The sequence below is a fragment of the Anoplophora glabripennis genome, unplaced genomic scaffold (genome assembly GCF_000390285.2).
Source record: "Anoplophora glabripennis isolate ALB-LARVAE unplaced genomic scaffold, Agla_2.0 scaffold79, whole genome shotgun sequence".
Lineage (NCBI taxonomy): Eukaryota > Metazoa > Arthropoda > Insecta > Coleoptera > Cerambycidae > Anoplophora > Anoplophora glabripennis.
This window is the reverse complement of record NW_019416623.1, coordinates 904,166-929,413: the sequence shown is the minus strand read 5'-3', so window position 1 is coordinate 929,413 and position 25,248 is coordinate 904,166. Positions and strand designations below refer to the sequence as shown.

Below are 25,248 nucleotides of genomic sequence, written 5' to 3'. Positions count from 1 at the left end.
AATAAACGGGGTGAGATAGTACGACAAAGCAAAAGAATTGTTTGTCTTATGAACTATATGTCTATCTCCTCTTGTTTTCGAGATACAGAGCGACAAAATAAATTTTTTTAAATAGAATTTTTACGAAAATTTCCAAACGGTGCGAAATATTTTGAAGATGCCAAATACGCTGGTCTAATTATTTTTTGATATTTCAGAGAGGGCTCTAGTTATGCTGGATTCCTATTACATTTTAAACATTTTTACCTTTCGGGCTCCAATTTATAATGTACAATTTTATTTTCTAAATATAATGTACTCTTGTTAGAACTTCGTAATTAGTTTAAAATATTACTAAGAATGTATGCGTGGTTTATGAGACATCCATCAATAAGTTTTGACATAAGCCTACTTTGAGAAAAGTCACTTATTTTATACACCGTGATATTTTAAGAGTTTAATAACTTAGTACCGCAATAAATAACATTCCACATAACGTTAAATTATATGCAGTTAGAAGTGTAATTCGAAGATACAAATTATATATCGAACGAAATGGACAACAGTTTGAACAGTACTTTTATATTTCACAATACGTTTTACATTTTTTGTTTGCATTTAATATTGAATTATACAATTTTTTGTTTATTAATATTACTAAGTTATTGTTACATAATAATATATACATTTTTCTTATATCTTAACTTAGCTTTGCTTCAAGTTTATTAAACTTTCTTTTGATAGGAAACATTCTATTAGGATAACGTTATCGATATAAATATAAAGTCGCTACACTGTTTTTGTACATTCATAATAATCCTAGAGTATATCAATTAATTCAGTAAAAGGTTGGAAAGAGAATAAAAAAGCATGCAAAAAAATTTATACAATCCCATTTAAAAAAAATATCGATGACGTCACCACTCATCTACAGTATGACGAAAAGAAAAATATACTTTACTGGGTGTCCAAAAATGGGTAACCGAGTTATAGCTCGATAATAAAACAGACTGTATACCTATATCATTTTAGGAAGTTGTACTTACTAGAAGTGACAGATTATTAATCCCAAATAATTAAAAAAAAATCGCTTAAGCATAAGTGAAGTTTTAATAAGTAATTTGAACACTCCGTAGGTTGTAAAATCGAAACAACATTCCCCAATTTCGAAGCAAATCGGTTCCTGATTGAATTTACAACGTATTAGTCCCTTTACGTGATACATATTGTTTTTGTGAAGGTCTCGCATTACATTTCGAATAGAGATGAATATCTAAGGCACGAAATATGGCAGCTATAAGGAAGAGAGGGGTTCGAACAATGGGGTAAACAGTGCCATACGTCACAAATCGAACAAAGGGAGCAGATAGTTTCTATTTCATTCTTACAGTTCCACAAGTAATACTGTACGCATATAGCAAATTTTAGAATTTATATAATTGTTTATACGAACCAGTTCCACACAAAAAACGTGAATAGTACATATTGCTATACTCGTATTTCCAACATCGAAGAGGATTACTTAATAATACTAATCAAAACCTTTAAAACTACAAAACGGCACTTAAAATTAATAATAATCAAAATTATTGGGAAGCTCATACATAAAAAGAGGTGAACAGTTGTGGCTGTAGATACCGCGGCGTCTGCTTTTTGGTCCCGCTTTTTGTGGTAAACAGAAAAATTGTTAGTTCAATTTTAATTCCATTAGTTGGACCTTTAGTTTTGTATTATGTTAAGTCATTTACTTTTCCAGATTCTCACTTTTAAATGTTTTTTTTTGCGAAGGGACAGTTTGTTCGGTTTGTGTACAGCGATTTGCCTAAACACTTGTAAACAGAGCCGAAAACTATCGATGTCAGCGGTTCCAAAAATGTATTGTTTTAGTAAGTCAAAATATTTATTCTGTAAGCAAAAATACTTCTGCCAATCGAATTCTCGATTTATTTACTCTTCGAATATCCTCTTCAAGTAGGCATGTAAACACTCTGTGGAATTATTATACAATATTTCTATTTCACAATCTTTTCTTAAGCAATCCTAGGGGTGCTTCCACCGCTATTAGAGAAAGTTATACAGTGTATTCCAATTTTGAGCAAGCTCCACCACGTTTAGACCGACTACATTATCCAATTTTCAAGTTTTTTTTATATGTAGAACCTACGTTTCTGTAAGAAAAGTCTTTTTCATTTAATTTCACAACATACTCTCCGAAAAATAACATTGTACTATTAAATTTTTTAAGGAAATGTTTGATATGGAAATTAATACTTCTAATAAATTATATATATTTTTTAATGCTCCTATTTTTTCTTAAATTTTGTCCAAATATATTAATTTCGTGGTATTTTGAGGCGCTGAATACTATACCATTAGTGAAATTGACTCATGACCTCGATATTTTTCAGTAAATCCACTATTTAAGCGAAATCTGGTTAAAACTGATTTTTTCCTAAATTAGTTAAGGACGCCATATTCTTGAAATAGTGTTTTCCACAAAGACAAATAATTTAAGTAATTTAATAACTGAATAATTTGAAGCTTATCAAATAACGGGAATGTTAAGTCATGACATCTGTGTATTTTCAAAGACGCCGCTGTAAAACGAATAAACAGGTGCAAAAAACGATCAAACGATCAAAAAAAGGTTTTAGGTACTGAAATTTAAGAAAATACCAACTTTTTTATATATAACTCCACATGTGAATATTCTTACAACATATACTTGCTTAGTCCTACATATAAAAATGTTTATTTTTGCTTATAAGTATTCGAAAATAATTCTTAAAATGTGGGGTTAGGATAACAGCAAACGCATATTTTACAAACGCTTTTTTTAAGTTATTATTTTATTTGAGTAAATTTAAATAGTAACTGAATAAACAGAACAAGGATTTTGATTGTTGGGCTTACTTTTGTTCTACACGTTTTATTTTTCAAGATTTTGGTACCTAAAAACGCCAGAAATTTGAATATTTATCGGCCAAGGATATGGCCACCTTAAATTAAAATTTAAAAAGTAATTACTTTTTTAATTTTCAGGTAATTAAAAAAACAGTAATTTTGTATTTTCTGAGAAATATCGAGGTCAGAGGTAAATTTCTCCAATGGAATCGTATCTCAACTCCTCAAAATACTAGGGAAATTATATATTTGGATAAAATTTAGGAAAAATCAGTTTTGATCAGTTTTCTGGGATAGTTTTCACCCAAAATTTCACTTTTCTCCGAAATTCAATTCTTTCGGAAATGATATGTGAGTCTCTTGGGTTTGGAGATTTTTTTTGTTCCTGTGTAATCAATCATGCAGAGAAGCCGCCGAATTTAATAAGTAAAATGTATGTTTTGCAGTTTTGATTTTTTATTTTATGATTTGAAACACATCGAACATGGTATAATTTATTGTTGGTAAGCAATAAAAAATAACAAAAATTGCAGTATAAATAACTATACTCGGCTTTCAAAAATTATCGTTTATTAGATAGAAATGGTAATTTTCATAAGGCATGCCATCGAAACGGAATTATTTGGCATTCAAGATGCGTAGAAATTGGATATGCTATCAACCTCGTTCTTTCCTTTTTCAAACAGAATGGGCCATGGGGAAAAAATTGCTACAGAAAAGTAGATCCCTTCAAGTATTACATAACAAAAAAAAAGTTAAATCGACCATTGCAGTCTAATATACAGTTTGCTTAAATTGGAACACACTTAAAATACTTCCTAAACTATTGTGTTTCTGAAATATTCGAAGTTGAAAATTGAAAATATTTATAGCTTTTTTAATGGATCCAATTATTATTCTCAATATTTTCATCGTAAAACCGATTGCACTAGTTATAATAACAAAATAGTATATCGTGTACCTAGTAGTAAAAGCAGTACATTCCCGGACGACAAAGCTAAATGTAATAATATACAGGGTGTCCCAGAAATGGTGGGCAATCTCTCGGATATGGATAGATAATGAGAAAATAATGTCACAAGTTCATATACAATTTTTTCCTCCGAACTCACCCTGTAGAGTTATTAACTCTTGAAGTCGAGAATTAAAAATGGTTTTTTTGCTGTAACTTTTGTATTTTTAAATAAATTTTGAAAATTTTTTGGCTGGATCTATAATTTTTGAAGCTGCTTCGGATGATAATATGAAAATTTATGGTATTTTACATAAAAAAGTATACTTGTTGAATATCCATAAAATATACCAGGTATATAAGGTACCATTTAATTTGAGACATTTTATTTAATTGAAACACAGATTTAATCGTGGTTGGCTTTGACATGTCAGAGTATGCCAAAGGCAATTAAATTGTCAAACTTGTCAAATACGTAGTTCAAAATCAAAGACTCATCTCATAACTCATAATTTGTTATAAAATATGGAGATATGCTGATAAAATCTTCTTGCTTCGGCAGCAAGAAGATTTTATCAGCATTCTTATCCTAATAGAAGGATTCCGGATCGCAAAACTTTCGAACGTATTGAATCTGTTTCAATTAAATAAAATGTCTCAAAGTAAATGGTACCCTCCTCTTTAAACGGGTTTATCTCAAAAAATATCTATTTTATGGATATTCAACAAGTATACCTTTTTTACGTAAAATACCATAAATTTTTATAAAACTATGGAAAATTTGGGGTATAGTGGAACAAACATTTTTTTTCTAGAAATTTTGGTGGGGGGTGCTTTGCCCCCGGGCCCCCATAATTATTATCGAGGATTTCATATTATCATCCAAAGCAGCTTCAAAAATTATAGAACCAGCCAAATAATTTTCAAAATTTATTGAAAAATACAAAAGTTACAGCAAAAAAACCATTTTTAATTCTCAACTTCAAGAGCTAATAACTTTACAGGGTGAGCCCGGAGGGAAAAATTTTACATAAACTTGTGACATTATTTTCTCATTATCTATCCATATCCAAGAGATTGCCCACCATTTCCGGGACACCCTGTATACAGACTGTTACAAATTCGCTTTTCACTACAGGTATCTCGGAAACAGAGTAGCTTAAATAGGGGCAAAGTTGCATAATCAGGTGAACAACATTATGCCTCTAAAAAATCAAGGCTAACATGATTAGTTTTCTAAATATTTGAAAAAAAAAACGAAATTTTGGAAATCCGTTTTTGTTTAATTTAAGCCTTATTTGAGGTGATATTGAAAAAAGAAGAACACTTTCTCATGGCCACTTTTTGCCCTCTATCGAATGGCATAATCAATTTTTGTATGTAACGTTTCGTCCCTCCAGGACCATCATCAACTTCATTTTTTTAAATATGACCCTAGAAATTTTATTACATTTTTTGCAAGCCTTCATGACCCCCAAAAAAATGTAATAAAATTTCCAGGGTCGTATTTAAAAAAATGAAGTTAATGATGGTCCTAGAGAGACGAAACGTTACATATAAAAATTGATTATGCCATTCGATAGAGGGCAAACAGTGCCCATGAGAAAGTGTTCTTCTTTTTTCAATATCACCTCAAATAAGGCTGAAATGAAACAGGAACGAATTTCCAAAATTTCGTTTTTTTTTTTTCAAATATTTCGAAAACTAATCATGTTAGCCTCGATTTTTTAGAGACATAAAGTTGGTCTCCTGATTACTCAACTTTGCCCCCATTTAAGCTGCTTCATATCTCTTACCGTTTCCGACATCCCTGTAGTGAGAAGCGAACTTGTAACGCCTGTATACTTAATAAATAAGGTACCTATGTTAAGACAAGAAAATTTTAAAATATCTTGATATTAGATTTTCCTTTTAGGTTACCTTAATATTTGGTGTTGCCGGTACATGTCACTGTGATGAATTTTATAGACTAAATTTGAATGTTATAGATGATTTATGATCAAAGCTTTTGATTAAAATACCGGATAATAAAATGAAAAGACCGAGATCATTTGTGATAAACGAAATTTATACGCCACTGTATAGAAAATATGTTCCATGCCGCCCAGTAAATTGTGAAAGTTGCCGCTTTTTCTTTAAATATTAAAATGGGGGAGATTGCAGGCAAGGAATACATCAGTTTGGTTAAATGCCTCAAATTGTAGCAAAATTTTTAAATTTGCCAAAGGCAGATAAATACACAGAACACTGTTTCCGTCGATCCTCTGCGACCATTCTGGTTAATGCTGGGGCAGATTTGCATTAAAGAGACATGGGGGAAGAAAATCGTCAATGCTTTGTTAGTATTACATCCCTGCCAAAATGCAGTTTTCTAATTAAGGCCGTTTTTTAGAAAAAATTACCTATATGAAATTTTCTTACAAAATGTAACAAGGTATTCAACTATTTCGGACACCCTGTATGCTGATATACATTCAAATACATACACGCAACAATTTTTGACCTTCACAACAGAACTACAGGGTGAGTCAGTTTTTTGTAGACAAACTTTAACAGGAGATAGAACACATGTTTTTAAAAAGAAAAGTTCCTATAAACTTATGTCGTAGAAGGCTTCATTTCTGAGATACAGGGTGTTGAATATAATTTTTTTGTTCTCGAATTTTCATTATAACTTATAAATGAATTCTTAGATTTTTTTCATATTTGGGGGATAATGCCTATTGATTAAGGGGCATAAAACAAGCAGTAAGAATGTTCAAAAACTTGCACAGTGGCGGAGTGGAGGGGGTGCTCAACCCCTTTCTTAAACAGAACAACTACGCCAATGAATATTCTTTTAAAAAACTGTTATTTTCATTATCTACATACAGTTTAACAAAAATAATGTCACTTCTTCTGTTTCGAAATTCCTGTGCGTTTCCGAGTTATTTTGATTTTTAGTGTTTGATGTGGTACTAAATTAATTTATTTATTATCAATTATCGGCTAAATATTTAATTGTATTAACGAAACCTACCTAAATATGGTTTATTAAGGATTCTAAAAAGCCGAAATCTCATATTCTTTATCTCTTTCCAATGTAGTTAAAATAAATATTTGTTATATCAAGCCATACTCAAATACAAGACTTTTATAAATTGAAATCTGTTTAGTAGGTACACTAATTTTAACAATCCTTATTTATTATGTGCTGCGTACTAATGTACTGCAACTAAATTACAAAAAAAAAAATTGATGTTAATGTTTATGGAGAAATTTTTTGAATTTAGAACAATATTTAAGTAACAACTTCTTAAAACTTTTTGACAACTGCACAATAATGTATTGTATGTATGTAATGTAACAGATTTCAACTTATAAAAGTCTTGTATTTGAGTATAGCTTGATATAACAAATATTTATTTTGACTACATTGGAAAGAGATAAAGAATATGAGATTTCGGCTTTTAGAATCCTTAAAAAACCATATTTAGGTAGGTTTCGTTAATAGAATTAAATATTTAACAGATAATTGATAATAAATAAATTATTTAATTTAGTACCACATCAAACTCTAAAAATCAAAATAACTCTTAAACGCACAGGAATTTCGAAACGGAAGAAGGGACATTATTTTTGTTAAACTGTATGTAGATAATGAAAATAACAGTTTTTTTTTAAAATAGTCATTGGCGTAGAAGTTCTGTCTAAGAAAGAGGTTGAGCACCCCCTCCACTCCGCCACTGTGCAAGTTTTTGAACATTCTTATCGCTTGTTTTATGCCACTTAATTAATAGACATTATCTCCCAAACATGAAAAAAATCTAAGCATTCGTTTATAAATTATAGTGAAAATTCGAGAAAAAAAATATATTCAACACCCTGTATCTCGGAAACGAAGCCTTCTACGACATAGGTATACAGGAACTTTTCTTTTTAAAAACATGTGTTCTATCTCCTGTTAAAGTTTGTCTACAAAAAACTGACTCACCCTGTATAAACATGTTAATGTTAAAATTAACAGAGACTTTCGATTTCATTAATCCTTCCGCTAAAAAGTGACCTGGTAAAAAGGAATCATTTAAACTGGAAGTACCTTCTCTCACTATTAATGTTAGTGGGTTTAAATAAAATTCCAAACAACGCAAATAAATATTTCAAGTCGCAGTTGACCAACTGTCTATAGTTACACAAATTTATACATATTTATATTCAATTCCTACAAGCAATCATAAATCGATACAAATAGGATCTGAACAAAAGCCGACCCAGGGGCGGGCATATTAAAAATATGTACAGGTAGTTAGTTTAATTAGCGAGTGCGGAGAAATAAAAAATAAAATCGATAGGGGTGCCATGTGCGTTACCGTACAAATTGACTTTCACTTCACTTACCGCAGTAGTTTTTCGTTTTTCTCGTTTCTTTAACAGGATATTCCTCTTCAGCATAGCTTTCAGCTGAGAGAAGTATATGGAATGTTGTTTTTCGCCCATTGTTCCTCGACTTCGGTCCCCTTATCTAGTTTGCAACATTTCTGGAACAATACATAAAGCTAAATGTTTCAGTGTGTATTTTAAAATTGATAAATTGGTGTCTGTCCAAAGTGTGTCAGTGTATTTAGCGGGCAATACCATTTTACGGCCGTCCCCTAATGTTTTCCTATAGGAAAGGGAAGTGTTTACCTTCTTTTAATTAATTTTGATGACACATCTGACTCCGATATATTTTAGGATTTGACACGCGCTGAGAATTCACCGCTTAAAAATCAAATTAAAACCCAACGAAAGAGACGCAATCAATTGATATTATTCGGTGTACGGTTTATTTTTAGAAAAGGGAATTATATTACGTAGGTATATTAACAAGCAGTAAAATTAGTATAAATCAATTATCAACATCACGCAACAAAAACCGCCTCAGCGGTAAACTTTTACTCACCAATATATCCTAAGAACAGAAGCGTTAACAACTCAAACTAATGCTAATTCCTGATGAGGCGAAAAGAAAATGAAATATTCGACTCCCTGTGCCCGCTATTTTCCGATATACGCTTCCGCCATATTGAAAATACGCCGACCACCGAATTGACTTGCCTGAGTAAGCCACGCAAAGGACAATGTTCACTATCTAATGCCCATAACGTTCACTGGATGTAGTGAGTCTTACTGAAACACTAAGGTTTTCATCGGCGTTTGAAAAATGAACGTATTAAGTGGTTTCAAAGGGTGGATGACATAGTGAGGGGTGAATTAGACTGAAAAGGGGGTTGGAAAACGTGACGCCGACGCCGTCCGGCGCCGGGTTTTCCTAGAAGCTATGGCGGTGGGTGTAGATACAATAATTCCTTTGCCCTTTTACACGGTTCTGGACGAGGTTTTTAAGTAGAAATATTGAATACTATTACATTCTAATAATCTAAGTAAATTCTATGTAGGCCTAGAAAAATATTTTGTTTAGTTTTTAACTAATTACGGAGTAATTCTTTCTTTATGGTAAATGACAGCGTCTTTTCAATAAAAATTTAAATTTTCAATTTTTAGAGTTGGGATTTGTTTTATTGTTCCCTCTTCACACTACACTTCAAAAAAAAAACACTAGCTTTACAGTCTTTCCGATGTTAATTGAAGAGCCATGAGGTTGGCAGTATGTACCAGGTTCGTTCGCCGACGCAGCAACTCGGCATTGAAATATTTGAAAATTGTTCCCATATTTATTTAGCCATACCCATATACAGGTCTTGTCGCCCAGTCGAAAAATGAGCGCGCGTGCAAACGCGGCACAAACACAGCCGCACTGGGCGACCTGGCCATAAATTTATTTGTCGACAAATGGCCTAACAGTGCAGTGCAGCAATGCAGAATTTGATGTGATTCAGGTACTTTTAATTTATTATAGGCACCTTCTATTAATCATTCATATTATAATTGCGAAAGGGAGAAATAAGAGGGATATTTTGTTTACTAATATTATTACAACATGGCATTTTGGAGACCTTTTGAAACGGAAAAATACGAAATTTACCATCAATATAATAAAATTGTTTCACGCCTATGAAACTCATTAAATTTTATTGCTCGGAGTTTTTATACATGTTCAACTGACTTCGGAAAGGCTGTACCACTATGGTCGTTTATTATTCCCGTCATTCCATCTGTATATCTAGAGTGATTTTTTTACTCAATATTTAGTCAATTAAGAAACAAAGTTAAGCAAAATATTGCAAAACAATGTGTTAAGAACTAAAAAGAAAACGAATAGCATCTGAAATTGGGAAGTTTAACATTTATAAAAAAACATTATAACAAGGAGGTGTTTAGACCATCTTCCTTGCGTGTCAATACAGCTCTACATCATTTTCTTTTATTATAATTATGCGTCCCCTCAAACATCCCAAGTTCTGCTATAATAATTGTATTCTTCCATTCGCTGTTGGAATTCTTAATTGGCCCCGCATACGCCAAACTTTTAAGATAATATCAAGTAAAGAAGTCCAGCCAGTTAGGTCTGGTGATCTAGGTGGCCATTTGGTTCAATGGCCACCATACACGTAAGTTTCATTTAGGTACATCCGAACCCTTAATAAGAAATGAGGCGCATCATCGTGCATAAACCACAAACCACGCTTGACATTCAGTGGCACGTCTTCAAGTAGTGGTGGTAACACATTACACAAAGTGCAGATGTGCAGGATCGTTTAATTTGTTAGATAATACAACAGGTCCTATTAACCTATCTCCTAAAGTGACAATTCAACGTTTAAACTAAAGCATTGTTGACCCTGGCTTCAACAATAGCTGGGACTCTGAACACCAAAGTGCGCATTGTTGAAAATTCTATTCAAAATTAAAATTTACAGTGTGTTCTCTCAAACGTATCAACAAAATTACACTACAATTTGAAGATTAAGTTCTTGTTCCAGAACCGCTGATGAAGTTTGATGATTACACACAAACAAAGTTGTGTGTATTTCATGCGACATATGTTATTCGTAGTATTTTTGTCTCCAAAACCGGTGTCAGAATTGAGCTATCATATCACAGGAATTTCCTAACCTTAAAAAAACAGGTCAAAAATAGCAAAAATTCACGAAAAATTGCTAGGAAAAATAGAAATTTTCTTTCCTATATTCAAATGTTGATTTATATGATTAAGACCTCGCTGAACGTGAATCTGCGGTCAGAATTGATGTTTTTTCTAACCTCAAAAAAAAACGGGTCAATTAAGGTCAGATAATTTTGCAAAATTCAACATGGCGGATCCAAGATAGGCCACAAAAGAACACATTCGCGCCAAATTTGGTATACTTACGGTCGTTTTCGGGGTCGCTGATCACTAGTGTTCGGGGTTTTCGTCGGCTAGTCATAGGCATGTTCATCGTAAACAAATAAATAAACAGGTAGGTATAAATAAAAATAAATAAATTTTCGTACTTTATCAGCGAAAGGTCCTTTTTTATCCCTTGGTGCGTTCGACATTTTTAGAATATTCAAACACTTATACAGGAAGCAAAGGCGAGGCCAATAACTCCGTTATTACCGGTTTCGTACGATGCGCTGCAGCGAAAAGCTGACGCAACGGTTATGATCATCCGACCGAGTCCCGAACTCTACAGATCACGAATTCGAGGTCATAATTGGGAAATTCATTTTGTAATATATTTGTTTACCACTCTCTCTCTCCAATCAAGTTTTAACCTTTTTTTCGGCTATATCTTGTTCTTTTTTCTGTGAAATTCACGGGTTTTCTGCCTAATCTCAGGTAATAACGTAAGTGATTAAATTTTTAAAAACGAATTTTGTAAATATTATCTCGGATTCGAGATCAGTGACCCCGTAAACCCCCGTATACCAAATTTGGGGCGAATGTGCTATTTTTAGAAATTTTTTCGGCCATCTTGGATCCGCAAAATTGACTTCGGATCCGTGATCAGCGACCCCGAAAACCCCCGTATACCAAATTTGGCGCGAATCTGTAATTTTTTAAAAATTCCTGATGTCTGACCTTACTTAACCCTTTTTTTTGAGGTTAGAAAAAGATCCATCAATTCTGAGAGCAGATTCACGTTCGGCGGGGTCTTAACTATATAAATGAACATTTGAATATAGAAAAAAACAATGTTTGTATTTTTCTAGCACTTTTTCCTGAATTTTGCTATTTTATCCTGTTTTTTGAGGTTAGGACACTCCTGCGATGTAATAGTTCAATTCTGACACCGAATTCGTGATCAGTAGGCAAAAATACTACGGACAGCATATGTTGCATAAAAAGTACAGACAACTTTTTTTATGTGGCTGTATTATTTGAGGAAGGAATAGGCCGATTAGGATATGCCTTAGAATATAGAAGACGAGCTTCAAGTACATTACCATTGACATTTCTGCTACTTCTGCATTAGTGAACAAAAGCATAATTTATTTATTATTAAATAACTTCACAGCCAAGGCAAACAATAAAAATCGAATCATTTAAAAAAAAGAACAACATATTTTTGTAAACTTTAAAGGAAAACGATACTTTTGCGGATGTATTAATAATCCATTTATTAAGGTAAAAAATTGGTGTTGTCATGTGTGTGTAATCAAAATGTGTTATCATCTTACCGACAAGAGGAGTTTTTATGACAATATTTTGCAATTTTCTTGAAAACGGTAATATATAGGGTGTCCCATTTAAAATAAGAAGTTGGTGTCGTGCTGGAGAGTTCTGCTGGAGTATCTTAGTTGTGTTTGACCCAGGGACATTGCCATGTTACCAAATCTTATTAAGAACTTGCTATAAAACAGTAAAAATAATTTTTATTATTTTAAAGAATAAATTAGTTTTTATTTACTTTAGAAAAGAAAAAAAAAGTGCATTTTCTATGTAATTTACATTATTCTTTCCGAGAATGCTGTTATTTCAGTGGTATAGAAGCTCTGTAAAAAAAAAGAGATTGACAGACCCTGAATCTAGCCCTGAAAGTATCTCATTTATCAAATTATGCAGACTTATTAGATAATACTTGTACTAAATTTGAATTTGATTTGGTCAACCTGTTTGGAAGGTATAAAGAAACGGATTTTTTTTTCAGAAGCAAAGCGTTTTGAATTTATTTTCTTAATTTTGTTAACACCATTGTGTTTACTTTTTTCAACAAACCTTTTGGATCGATTTCCTTCGTAAGTTAATAAAAAAAAAATAAATATTTTTTCATAAATCAATTTTTAAGAAATCTTTGAGATATTGGAAATGAAACTAATTTGGATCAAAAAGTTGTCTGTATTTTTCATGAGACATAATAACATGTTATCCGTAGTATTTTTGCCTCTTGATCATGAATCTGGTGTCAGAATTGAGCTATCACATCATAGGAATTTCCTAACCTCAAAAAACAAGTCAAAAATAGCAAAAATTCACGAAAAAATGCTAGGCAAAAAACAAAAAATTTTTTTTCTATATTCAAATGTTCATTTATATGTTTCAGACACCGCCGAACGTAAATCAGCGGTCAGAATTGAACCTCAAAAAACGGGTCAATTAAGGTCAGCTATCACGAGTTTAAAAAAAATTACAGATTCCCGCCAAATTTGGTATACGAGCGTTTTCGGGGTCGCTGATCATGGATCCGAGGTCAATTTTGCAAAATTCAAGATGGCGGATCCAAGATGGCCGACCAAATTTAAAAAAATAACAGATTCGTGCCTTTGGTATACCTACGGGGGTTTTCGGGGTCGTCGCTGATCACTACAGTTCGGGGTTTTCGTCGGCTAGTCATAGGCGTGTTCATTGTAAACAAATAAATAAATAGGTAGGTATGAATAAAAATAAATAAATTTTCGTATTTCGTATCAGCGAAAGGTCGTTTTTACCCCTTGGTGGGTTCGACATTATTAGAATATTAAAAACGTACACACGAAGCAAACGCGAAGCCAATAACTGCCGATATTACCGGTTTTAGTACAATGTAGACGAAAGTCCGACGCGACGGTTATGATCATCCGACCGAGTCCCTAGGTTTTTTTAAACAATAAAAACTGCAAAAATAAAATTTTGTTGTTTTTTTTTTATAATATCTCGAAAAATAACGCAGGAATCATCTTACTCTCAATAGGACCTTTGTAGATAATAAAAAACCTATAAAATGCTTTTTTGTGCGACCCGATCGGTTCATTTTTTACAGAGAAAATCCGGAAATACCTCTAAAATAGACCTTTTTTCAAAAATTCATAACTCCGTCAAATTTGAAGCTAGAAAAACAATCTTGCGGAAAATGACAGATAATAATACGTAGTTTAATCGTATATCTCGGATTTTCGCCTGAGAAATATGTTAAAAATGCTCTTGTAAGTCGCCCTAAACGATCGAAATTACGCTCAAGCCAGAATCGGGTAGCGGTAGTGGCGGAAGCAGCGTCTATTTTCTCTCTAAAAAATTGATTATAGGTTTTTTATTCTCTACAAAAGTCGTATTGAGAGTAAGACCATTCCATCATTATTTTTTGAGATATTATAAAAAAAAAACTAAAAAAAGTAATTTTTTGCAGTTTTTATTGTTTTGCTGGGGGAAATCTCTTTGGTTTCATTTACTAAGTATTTTTAAACATCGTATACAACTCATGAACTGTTACGGGATAAACAATCATCACCATCAACTTGGTTCATCGATTGAAACGTTTCGGTAGAAGTTTTACCAAGTTTAAAACAAAACTTAATATTAGCTCTTTGTTCGATGTTCATTATTGTACCGACGCGACGACACAAATACTGCCACTTCAGACGCAATAACTCCGCTTTTATTCGTCCAAATGTCATGAGATTTGACAATACATCAATGAAGGGTCTACCTTTCCGACGCATGTAATTGCCAATAAATAGCTAGAAATATCTACTTTTGAAAAGTCCTGTTTACTCTGGAACGTGCCTCGTATGTGATACTATTTTTTACCATTTTCGTGTAAAAAGCATAAATATAATATATCCAGATAAAGGAATCTTCTATGTATTATTTTCAAAAATTTTGTAAATCGGGAAATATTTTATAAAACGTATTGCCGCATTAAGTTTATTGTCTTCAATGTACGATACCTGTTAGTGGGTTAGATCGTAAAATGCGATTTCCAAATTTAGAATCCTTATGTATAAACATCACGAGACCTTTTCAAGGAAAGGTCGAGCAATTTTTTTTCTAAATATTTAAAAATATAATTAGTGGAAAGATAATACTGAAACTTTTGAAGGATTTTTGACGTACAGATTTTATCTGCTATCTGTCATCTACAATAAAAGTTACATGAAATTATGTTTCCCTTCGTATTGATTTACCATCTGACATTGTGATTTACGCTTTTTATTAGAATTTCTCAAGTACTGTATGTATAGGGTTATTCACATAACGTTCTACCACTCTTATTTGTCATACTTTCAAAATGGTCAAAGTTGTGAGAAATTTTATTCTATTCCAGAACTTCGTTTTTATATTTAAAAAAGTGATTCTATGCCTAAAAATAAGAGAAAAAGTTTATATCAACATAGTTAGTAAAATATTTCGTAAGGTTACTAGGGTTATTTAAACATTGTCCCCAAAGGCGTTTGTTTTACATATTTTCTAGGAACGGCTGCCGTATCCTTAGAACCTATTTTAGGTTCATATAAACAGTTTTTCTCATTTTCATGTGTATAATCATTCTTCGGACAATTCATATTTTAGTGCATTTGAGGCTGACATTTTTCCTGTCTGCTTACTCGTTAGCAGATATAAAAATATCTCTAGAAACAAAAAATGAACTTTGTATTGAAAACTATAAATTGGTCACAAGTCAAAGAACAAAATCGTTATGTAATATTCGGGAGGACGGAGAAACTAAATAAATAGCACCGTGTATATTTTTTTAATATACGGCGTTATCCAAAAAGTTTGCACCATATGAGAAAAAATTTTATGTATAAATTTAATAAATTCCTTCTATTGTCAGTAGTCTCTGCATGTCGTCAAATCATAATAGCGCCCATTGAACTTCATAAAACGTTTGTTATATGTATACGATTGGCAGACTGCAAATCGCCTCAAGAGTAAAGTATCCTTATTTTTAACCCTAAGGGAAAATGTTATAAAGAAAAGTTGTTTCCCTGTTTCCCTCGGTTCCTGAGAATTTTGCAACTTTCCCTCGTATCATAATTCGAGCAAAAACATCCATCACCAACGTCACGTTTTTTAGTACGCTTCTACAAGAAAAACATTATAATTCCTGAAAATAACTTGAATCAGGAACTAATAAGACCGTTATAAAAAATGGTGTAGAAAATGAGAGCAAATTTGGTGCAAACTTTATTTTATGTTCAAGAATCATTTAAATGTTAAAATTAATTTAATGTTATTCAAGAAGCATCGTCTACAATGGTTCACCTAGAAGTAGGGTTTTCTGTAGTCCAAAGGTTGATTGATAATGATATCAGCTCTCTTTTTGTATTTCTTATTTGTTTTTTTTGCATTACTTTGTAAAATAAAAATTGTTTCCACCTTATACCAGGGTTAATATTTTTCAAACGACTGAAGTGTAACTGTTAATTTAAGCAGTGGTGTATACGAGGTTTACCATTTTACTTAGTTTTTTATATTATATAAAATAGAGCTTGCACAAAATTTGTTATTTTCTACACCATTTTTATTACGGCCTTTATGTTTTTCTGGTAGAAGCGCACTAAAAAAAACTTGACTTTAGTAATGGATGTTTTCGCTCGAACGTACGAGGAAAGTTGCAAAATTGTCAGGAATCGCTTTTGCAACATAATGAACTGAAACTATATATTTGGGCCAATCTTTTAGAGAGAGAGATAACATTTTCCCTTAGGGTCGAAAATAAGAGTACTTTACACTTGGGACGATTTGCATTTTTCGTCTGCCCCTTGTACATGACAAATGTTTTATGAAGTTCGATGGACGATATTTTGTTAAATTTATACATAAAGTTTTTTCCCATATGGTGCAAACTTTTTGGATAGCGCTGTATATTATTAGCTCCTGTACTTAAGTTAATTATTTTTAAGATAATTTTTTAAATTTATTTGAACTAGACTTACGACTTTAAAATAAAGTGAAACCCTGTAAGTTAAATAGGTACTCAACAAAGATTAACAGTTTTATAGTGTTATATTAAAAAATTTTTGCTTAATGGATATATTTCAGTAGGTGTTCACTTTCACATAGGATGTTTCCTAAGCAATCTAAATGGGTAATTTAATCAAATTATTTTATGAAAAAAAGTTTATATTAATATATGTCTATAAACCAAGGTCGTGCTTGTAAACAATTATTTTAAAAAATAATATGCATGCCACGCCACAGCATATTTTTAATTTATGTTATGTTATCTTCGTTCATTATCCTACGTAAAATGTCTCTTAGCATTTTTATCACCTTATGCCTAGTTCTGGAGAAAAATACTAGGCATGTCATTATTTTAATAAAATAGCATTTTCTTCAGAATTATGGTTCAAATGAAAAAATGGTAACAGACATCTTCTTTCAGATAATGAACGACGATTACAAAAAAATACTCACAATAATAAAAATGTCGGTGGTGCGCATATTATTTTTTTTTTATAATTGGATACTCCTGCCAACACTCACGCCTATGGTGAGGTGCTTAAAGGTAGTCTAATTCTTCAAAGTTTCAAAAAAAGAAAACATTCCGTTATTAAGATATTAAAGAAAGAAGACATTTTTGTCACAATATGATAATATGAACCCTTTTTACTAAAATAATGTGAAGAATCAGTCTTGATAATATTTGAGATTAATTAGAACACACTCTGTATACAGTGACCAATTTCAAACGGAAACACACTTGTGAAAAACTATTTATTGACCGATTTAATTAGTTTTTTTTAATAGGACTTAGAATGTTCTATTGTATCATCTAACATTTGAATTTACTTTCAGTTATCAAAGCTTACTTTTCACTTCTTTTAGATTTTTTTCTTTAAATAAATTTTGACAAATTGTTTAGCAATTTTTTAATTTAAAATCTATCTGACTACGCCAGTGGATTCAACATCTCCTCAATGTGGTTTGCATCAAATTTCCTGAAAAATTATGACAAAATTTTATTGCAAAATTAATATTAAAGTTTTTATTATTTCCGCCTTTCCTAAATCAAAAATTCAACATTCAAGGGATTCAATATGATCCAAAAACCAAGCACCAAAATTGTGAGTGGAAGGCGCCAGATGAGCTAAAACCCAAAAAATCTCATTTGGAGAAGTCAAAGGTGAGGACAATGTTGATTTGCTTTGACGATTCTATGGCCATTGTCCACAAAGATTTCGTTGAATTCGGCCAGAATGTCGTGCAGAAGAAAATTGTTGCACGATAATGCGCCATCTCATGGATCAACACTGTGACCGATTTTTTGACGAAAACTCGCATTTTAACTGTCAACCACTCGACTTTACCTTTTCGAAAAAATGCATTTCTCGACTAAAGAAAAGCGTTTTGTGGACCTAGATGCCATCCAAAAGGATATTTCACATGCTTATAGTGACCATGCAAATCGCTGTATTGAGTCGGAATGAAACTATTTTAAATAAAATAATTTAATGTGATAACCAAAATCGGCTTACTTCCTTTATGAATCTGTTGTCAAGCTTCAATATGTAATTTACTTAACTATAATATACGTAAAACATTCCAGTGCAAGGCACCTAGTGATAAAACAACACAAACAATTTTAAGGAAAAAAAATAAAATAAAAATAGTGAACTAAAATAAAATATGCAATATTTTTCTCTGTGAGCGAATAATGATAATATCTATAAATGTAAATGTAAGATGTAAATATTCCATTACTGTAACAGCTGCGACTCGGTTTAGTAAATAAAAAGGGTATCTTCGCATGTCGGAGCGCAATTAATATTTTACTGATAAGTTTATATTCCAAAAGGGTCAGCCTTTGTGAAGTAGGGTAGATTTATCAAGCATTCTTACTATATACATACAGCGCGTTTTAGTGTTAGACCAAGCAAATTAAATTTTTACTCGAAAAAAGTCCTATCCGCTAAATTATTGTAAAATTGTTTAAAGGAACATAATACAAGACATCTCTCGTCTCGTGAGTCAAAAACTTTTATTAGCTAACTTTTCTATTTAAACAAATAAGTGAGGAAAACAGTTTTTTCACTTTGCAGGGAAAACCATCAATTTTAGCGAAAAGTGCCTCACAGACAGCTTATAGGGAGTAAAATTATCTACAAAATGAGACTTGTTAAATTAAAATCGGTTAATAAATAAAAAAGTTATTACAAAAAAACAAGAAAAGTGCCCATTTTTTCATTTGCTTATAACTATCGCATTTATTGTTAAAATTTTATAAAACCTATAACAAGTTGAGGGTTTTGTCATACTTTAAAAGTGTGCCAAAAGTGGGCGCTGTAGGTGCAATAGTTTTCGTACAATTCTATTTGTTTATAGCGGAGGCTCCAAAAGTTATGAACTTTAAGCCCCTGTACAGGCGTTAATTTTCAATCAAACATGATTCTGAAAGCGTCATTGTAATCTTAAAGACGCAATTAAGCGACCTATTAAAAAATATCACCGTTTTTTTGACATTAACATTCTCAAATTGTGCATTAAAAAAACGTGCGTTTTTCGCTTATAAACAATTTGANAATATCATTACCGGCTTTAATATTAAGTTTAAGGTTACTACGGTTCTGAGATGTATGAAATCTCAACAGACTAGTTTTGGCACTATTTAGGTACAAAAAATTGCAATTAAACCAGTCATTTAGGTCACGAAGAGCACCATTACAAGCACTTTCTAAAATATCGTTTTCAGGTCGAGATACAATTAAAGAAGTGTCATCAGCATACAAAGTTGCCGAAACGCCGTCAGGTAAACAATTTTCCAGGTCATTCATGTACAGAAGAAACAACACAGGGCCCAAAACAGAACCCTGAGGCACTCCAACCGTAACATCCACCTGCCGAGAACATACCTCCCGAATCTCTTGACCATGCTTAGAGGTCATTCTAACCGATTGTTTTCTATTTTTTAAAAAACTAGAGATCCACGATAACGCAGATCCTCTTATTCCGTATTTTTCGGACTTATACAAAAGTCTATCAATATTTACACAATCGAATGCCCTGCTGAGGTCGCAAAATATCCCAGCAGGGCACTCACCTCGGTCGACAAAATTAATCAGTTGAGTGTAAAAAGAAGTTATTGCACTGTGTAGATTTTTTAAACTGAAATCCGTGTTGTGATACTGTCAAAATATTGAATTCTTTTATAAAACTCTCCAAACGAGATCTAAAACAGTACTCAAATACTTTTCTAAAAGCTGGCGATAAAGTAATGGGCCTATAATTATTAACATTATGCCTATCTGATCTTTTATATACTGGTACAACATGGCTAAACTTGGGAGCTCTTGGAAATTGGCCTGTGACAAATGATAAATTTATAACATAGAGGCTAGAGTATAAGTTCCGCCACACGCTTAATGAATCTCGATGAAATCCCATCCGGGCCCGAAGACTTTTTGTTTGTTAAATTATGTCTTATGACACCAAGTATCTCGTCCTCAGTAACAGGCGCAAGAAACATACTCCCAAGTCCGTCAAAATATGCATCATCATATCTACCACAAGGCAAAATTTTACTTAACACCCTCAATGGAGCCTCTTTAAAAAAGTCCAAAAAAAGTGCGGCCACATCTGAGGTATCCGTTACCATCTTGCCCTCATGTTCAACAGATATACTAACATTTCTGTCACCCCCCACCGGTGCCACAGAGCGACCTAGTAAAACCCTAACAGCCTTCGAAACATTATAAGAGTTTTCTATTTATTTTTAGTTCTATTTACTAAACTAATGTGTTCTTTTTTTGCTTGTTTATAAGTTTCAGCATTAATAACATTTAATTTCATTAGCTTATATGCATCCTTTAAATCGTTACTAGATTATTTTACTTCAGGTGTAACCCACTTTTCAGCTGATATAACTCTTTGTTTTTTTTAATGGAAAATGCAAATTGAAAAGATCAGTAAATATACAGTAAAACCAGTCAAACGCATCATCAATGTTGTTTAGTGTATATGACATCACAATGCGCTTAATTATCTGACAAAATTTAAATTTTTACTTAATGCTATTTTTTTACCACTATTGCCGATTATAGACTACAAACTAATACAGTTTTAAAAGAAATTAAATTTTCGTGGAAGATGCCCATTCTGTAGTCATATTGGGACCACACTTTAGTTTGCCGCATGTCTATAACGGCTTTTAGTTTTACTAGAAGCAAATTTGAGCATTAAGATCACAAAAATTCCATTCAATCGTCTCAGAATAAATTATCTGAATTTGTAAATTTCTATCTCGCAATTTGCAGAAAACACCGATTTCATGATCAAAGTACCTAAATCGCGACCCGCCCCTAAATTCTACAAAATTTGAGAGAGCAAAGATAAATTTTTATTAATTATATGAATCTGTAGAAATTAAATTAAATGAGTATTTCTCCACAGGGTTCTGCCACCTTCTCGAAGCAATTTGCTGACTACGCCCATATTTGCTTTTGTTGCTTCTAATTTCTGTCAGCTCTCAAAACAACCTGGTTTATAAAATCAGTTCTGATTCAAGCAACACTAACGAACATATCTAATGACTTCTACTTGACACCGATATTCAATTTGAATACGTTTTCATGTGTAAAATAAGAGAACTAAAAGACAAAAAACTGCAAATAAGAAGGGAAACAGATTATTAAATAATTACAATTTATTTTAAAGATTTAAATATTCTCTTCAAATGAATGTAATTGTAATTTGCGAAATTGGAATGTGAATGAATTAACTTATTTAATGTTTGAATAGAGGAATTTCCAGACTATATTGAAAACCCTTTATGATTCAAGCATTTTTCTGTCATTCCATTTTATGTAAATGCTAACAGATTCATTTAAAATGTGACATATTTAATGTGGCCACACTTCGGTGAGAAAATATCGAGCAAAGTTTGTTGGAAGGCAGTTCATAAAACTACAAGTTGAATTAAAAACTTTGACGTGGTTGGTAAATTTCCAGAAATTCCTAGTTTTGAAAATAGTTATTACTTTTTACGTTTACAATAATATAAGAAATTTCTCACCTACACGAGAATTTCCTAGGATTGCACACTTGTGATGATCTTCCTTACTGCTCTATAAAATGTATTTAATGATTCTCGTTATCTTTATTTTCTATTAGCTACTTTTAATAACTTTTTAACGTCAATGTCATTTATTGTCAACCTTAATTAATTGAAATTTAAGATTATTCTGATGTCTTAAGTTCTAGAGAACGTAAGTATAGAAAAACAAAGACATAATACATGTATTTCTGTGTGACAACATCAAAACTAATAATTTTTGTACAGATGTGAACGGCGGCTAAAAAATCGTAATTTTTCAAACATTCATGGGTGTTCATTTTTATTTATACAGGGCGTTTATTAATTGAATGGCGATACTTAAGGGTGTGAATCCTTGGGTCATTTTGAGAAGAAAACTTAATATCAACATATGTCCTAAACCTCTTAATTTTTGAGCTACAAGGTGTTACAGTTTTAAGAAAAAATTTACTTTTTTATTATAATTTTGTTATCACTCCAGATATTTTTATGAAATTTTGTACGCACCTATTAATCATTAAGGAGCATTGTTTGATGTAAAAAATGTTTTAAAATCTTTGCCAATGACGTCCGTACGAGGTTTGAATTAAACATTTTTGAAGAAAAAAATGGTACGCCACTGCTTTTTCTAAAATCTAGAATTATTTTTAAAATCTCCATTTATTTTACAGCAAATTCGGTCCCTAGACTTACTCTCGTACGACGCACAATTTGCACGTAAAAAAATGAAAACCAAAAAAAGTTTTTTCCCCAAGTTCATTGAGACTGCTTTTGATATTTTGTTGCCATTTTGTAGACACCCACCATGCGTGGAAACAATTTTTGTAGGGCAAAAATTAATTTTCTACTTTCACAAATGACGTTCACGTAGGCATAATTGGATAGAAAAAACGGTAAGCTCATTAAATGCCCCCTTAAAGCAAATGAAATAAAAATTAGTAGGCTGGGTAAAGTGTCATAATTTTTTATGCTTCTTTTCGCAATAAAGTTGACATTGATTTTTCATTATTAAAAAATTATTAGAGTAGGAGGTAAAATCTCAAAAAATGGTAAATTTTACAATCTGTGAATTAGCTGACATGCATTTTACTTATGGGGTTGCCGACGGAAATGCATACGAAGCCAGGAGGATATACCAAGAGCGGTATCCAAATCGCGTACTACCCGATCCGAGAACATTTTCTGGGATTCATAGACGTCTTCACGAAACCGGAAATTTAAAAGTAGAAACAGTGCTAAAGGAGTCCCTGAAACAGTAAGAACACCGGAACTTGAAGAAGGAATTTTACATGAAATTGAGGAGAACCCCGAAACTAGCACGAGAAAAATCACGGCAACATTTAATGTTTCACACGTACTTGTTTGGAAAATTCTTATCGAAAATTTGTTATATCCATATCACATTGAAAGAGTCCAGGCATTACTCCCTAGAGATTTCCCGTTGCGCATTAATTTGTGTAAGTGGTTTCTTCAAAAGCTGCTGGAAAATCCGTTATTTGACAGGTACATTCTTTTTACCGATGAAGCTAGTTTTTCTCGAAACTCAATACGAAATTTCCATAATAACCATTTGTGGGCGGATGAAAACCCTTTTGCAATTGTTGAATCAAATCATCAAGAACAGTTTTCAATAAATGTTTGGGCTGGTATTATTGACGATTATTTGATAGGCCCATTTTTTCTCCCAAGAAGATTAGATGGACAATCGTATTTACACTTTCTTGAAGAAGATCTGCCGCCAATGCTTGAAGACCTTCCTCTTTTATTAAGAAACCAGATGTGGCTAATGCACGATGGTGCGCCTCCACATTTTAGCTTACGGGTGCGTGAATTTTTAAATCACAACTATCGCGATCGGTGGATAGGCCGCGGAGGAACGCAGTCATGGCCGCCCAGATCTCCCGACCTTAATAGTTTAGACTACTTTTTCTGGGGTCATCTGAAAAGCTTAGTGTACGCAGTGCCGATTCAAACCGAAGAAGAGTTACGAAATCGTATAATAGTATGCTGCCAAACCATAAGAGACACCCCAGGAATTTTTGAAAATGTACGTCAGTCTATGCGAAGAAGAGTAGATGCTTGCATACGTGTGGGTGGAGGACACTTTCAACAACTACTGTAAATACATAATAAATACATTATGACACTTTACCCAGCCTACTAATTTTTATTTCATTTGCTTTAAGGGGGCATTTAATGAGCTTACCGTTTTTTCTATCCAAACATTTAATATTATGCCTACGTGAACGTCATTTGTGAAAGTAGAAAATTAATTTTTGCCCCACAAAAAGTGTTTCCACGCATGGTGGGTGTCTACAAAATGGCAACAAAATATCAAAAGCAGTCTCAATGAACTTGGGGAAAAAACTTTTTTTGGTTTTCATTTTTTTACGTGCAAATGGTGCGTCGTACGAGAGTAAGTCTAGGGACCGAATTTGCTGGAAAATAAATGGAAATTTTAAAAATAATTTTAGTTTTTAGAAAAAGCAGTGGCGTACCATTTTTTTCTTCAAAAATGTTTAGTTCAAACCTCGTACGGACGTCATTGGCAAAGATTTTAAAACAATTTTTACATCAAACAATGCGAATTAGTTGCTGAGTTTGTATATAATTCGGTTCAGAAAAGTGACGGGACTTATAACGGGACACTGCCACACTTTAGGAAACATTTTGTAGGCTTGTAGACAGTCTCGTCTGCAAAGGATTTGCACGTAGTAGAATGACTTTGCTGGGGAAAACTTTTTTTGGAACCCAAGGAGCTTTAAACAGTGCGACGCAAAATACCTGTAAGACTGATACAGGCGCGGTGCTAAGGGACTTGAATATTCGTAGAACCTAACCACAGGTTAACACCTAAGTCAGAGCGCCCACAGAAATGGTAGTGGCTTATGGCATAGCAGTGGTCTGGTAGTGGCTTGGTCGCCTCGTCGCATTTAAACGCACACTGAGAAAGCAGACAAGTGGCGCGGTGGTGGCGTGAAAATATCGTGATCGTACATCGTTTGTAAACGCATACGGGTTTAGTACTCTGTTACCATTTCCTCGTCAGAAGATGAAAATGTTATTGCTTTAATTAATTTAAATAATGTGCAAAATCGAAGTCGTACATCTCCTATAGTTAAGGAAAACCAAAAAATATGGCACATCGATTTCAGTCATTTTATAGGATGTCCAAAGAGTGTTTTAACTTATTGCGTGACATGCTAAGAAATAGACTTGCGAGAGAAAATACAAATTGGAGCCCTTATGTTACAATGATCAGGTCTATTATAATAATAC

General features: G+C 32.6%; 1 protein-coding gene across 6 annotated transcripts in view; it reads right to left on the bottom strand.

Annotated features, from left to right (window-relative positions):
* Positions 1–25,248, bottom strand: part of LOC108917168 (ATP-binding cassette sub-family A member 5) — a 257,109-nt gene that overhangs the window by 72,593 nt on the left and 159,268 nt on the right. For 4 of the 6 annotated variants that reach the window (XM_018723650.1, XM_018723651.1, XM_018723648.1 and 1 more), the window contains exon 2: positions 8,213–8,352. In XM_018723650.1, coding sequence (XP_018579166.1) covers positions 8,213–8,311 — 99 coding nt within the window. In that variant the 5' untranslated portion in view covers positions 8,312–8,352. Of the gene's footprint in view, positions 1–8,212; positions 8,353–8,756; positions 8,861–25,248 lie in introns of those variants that run through there. The other 2 variants (XM_018723649.1, XM_018723653.1) reach the window with 2 other exon arrangements.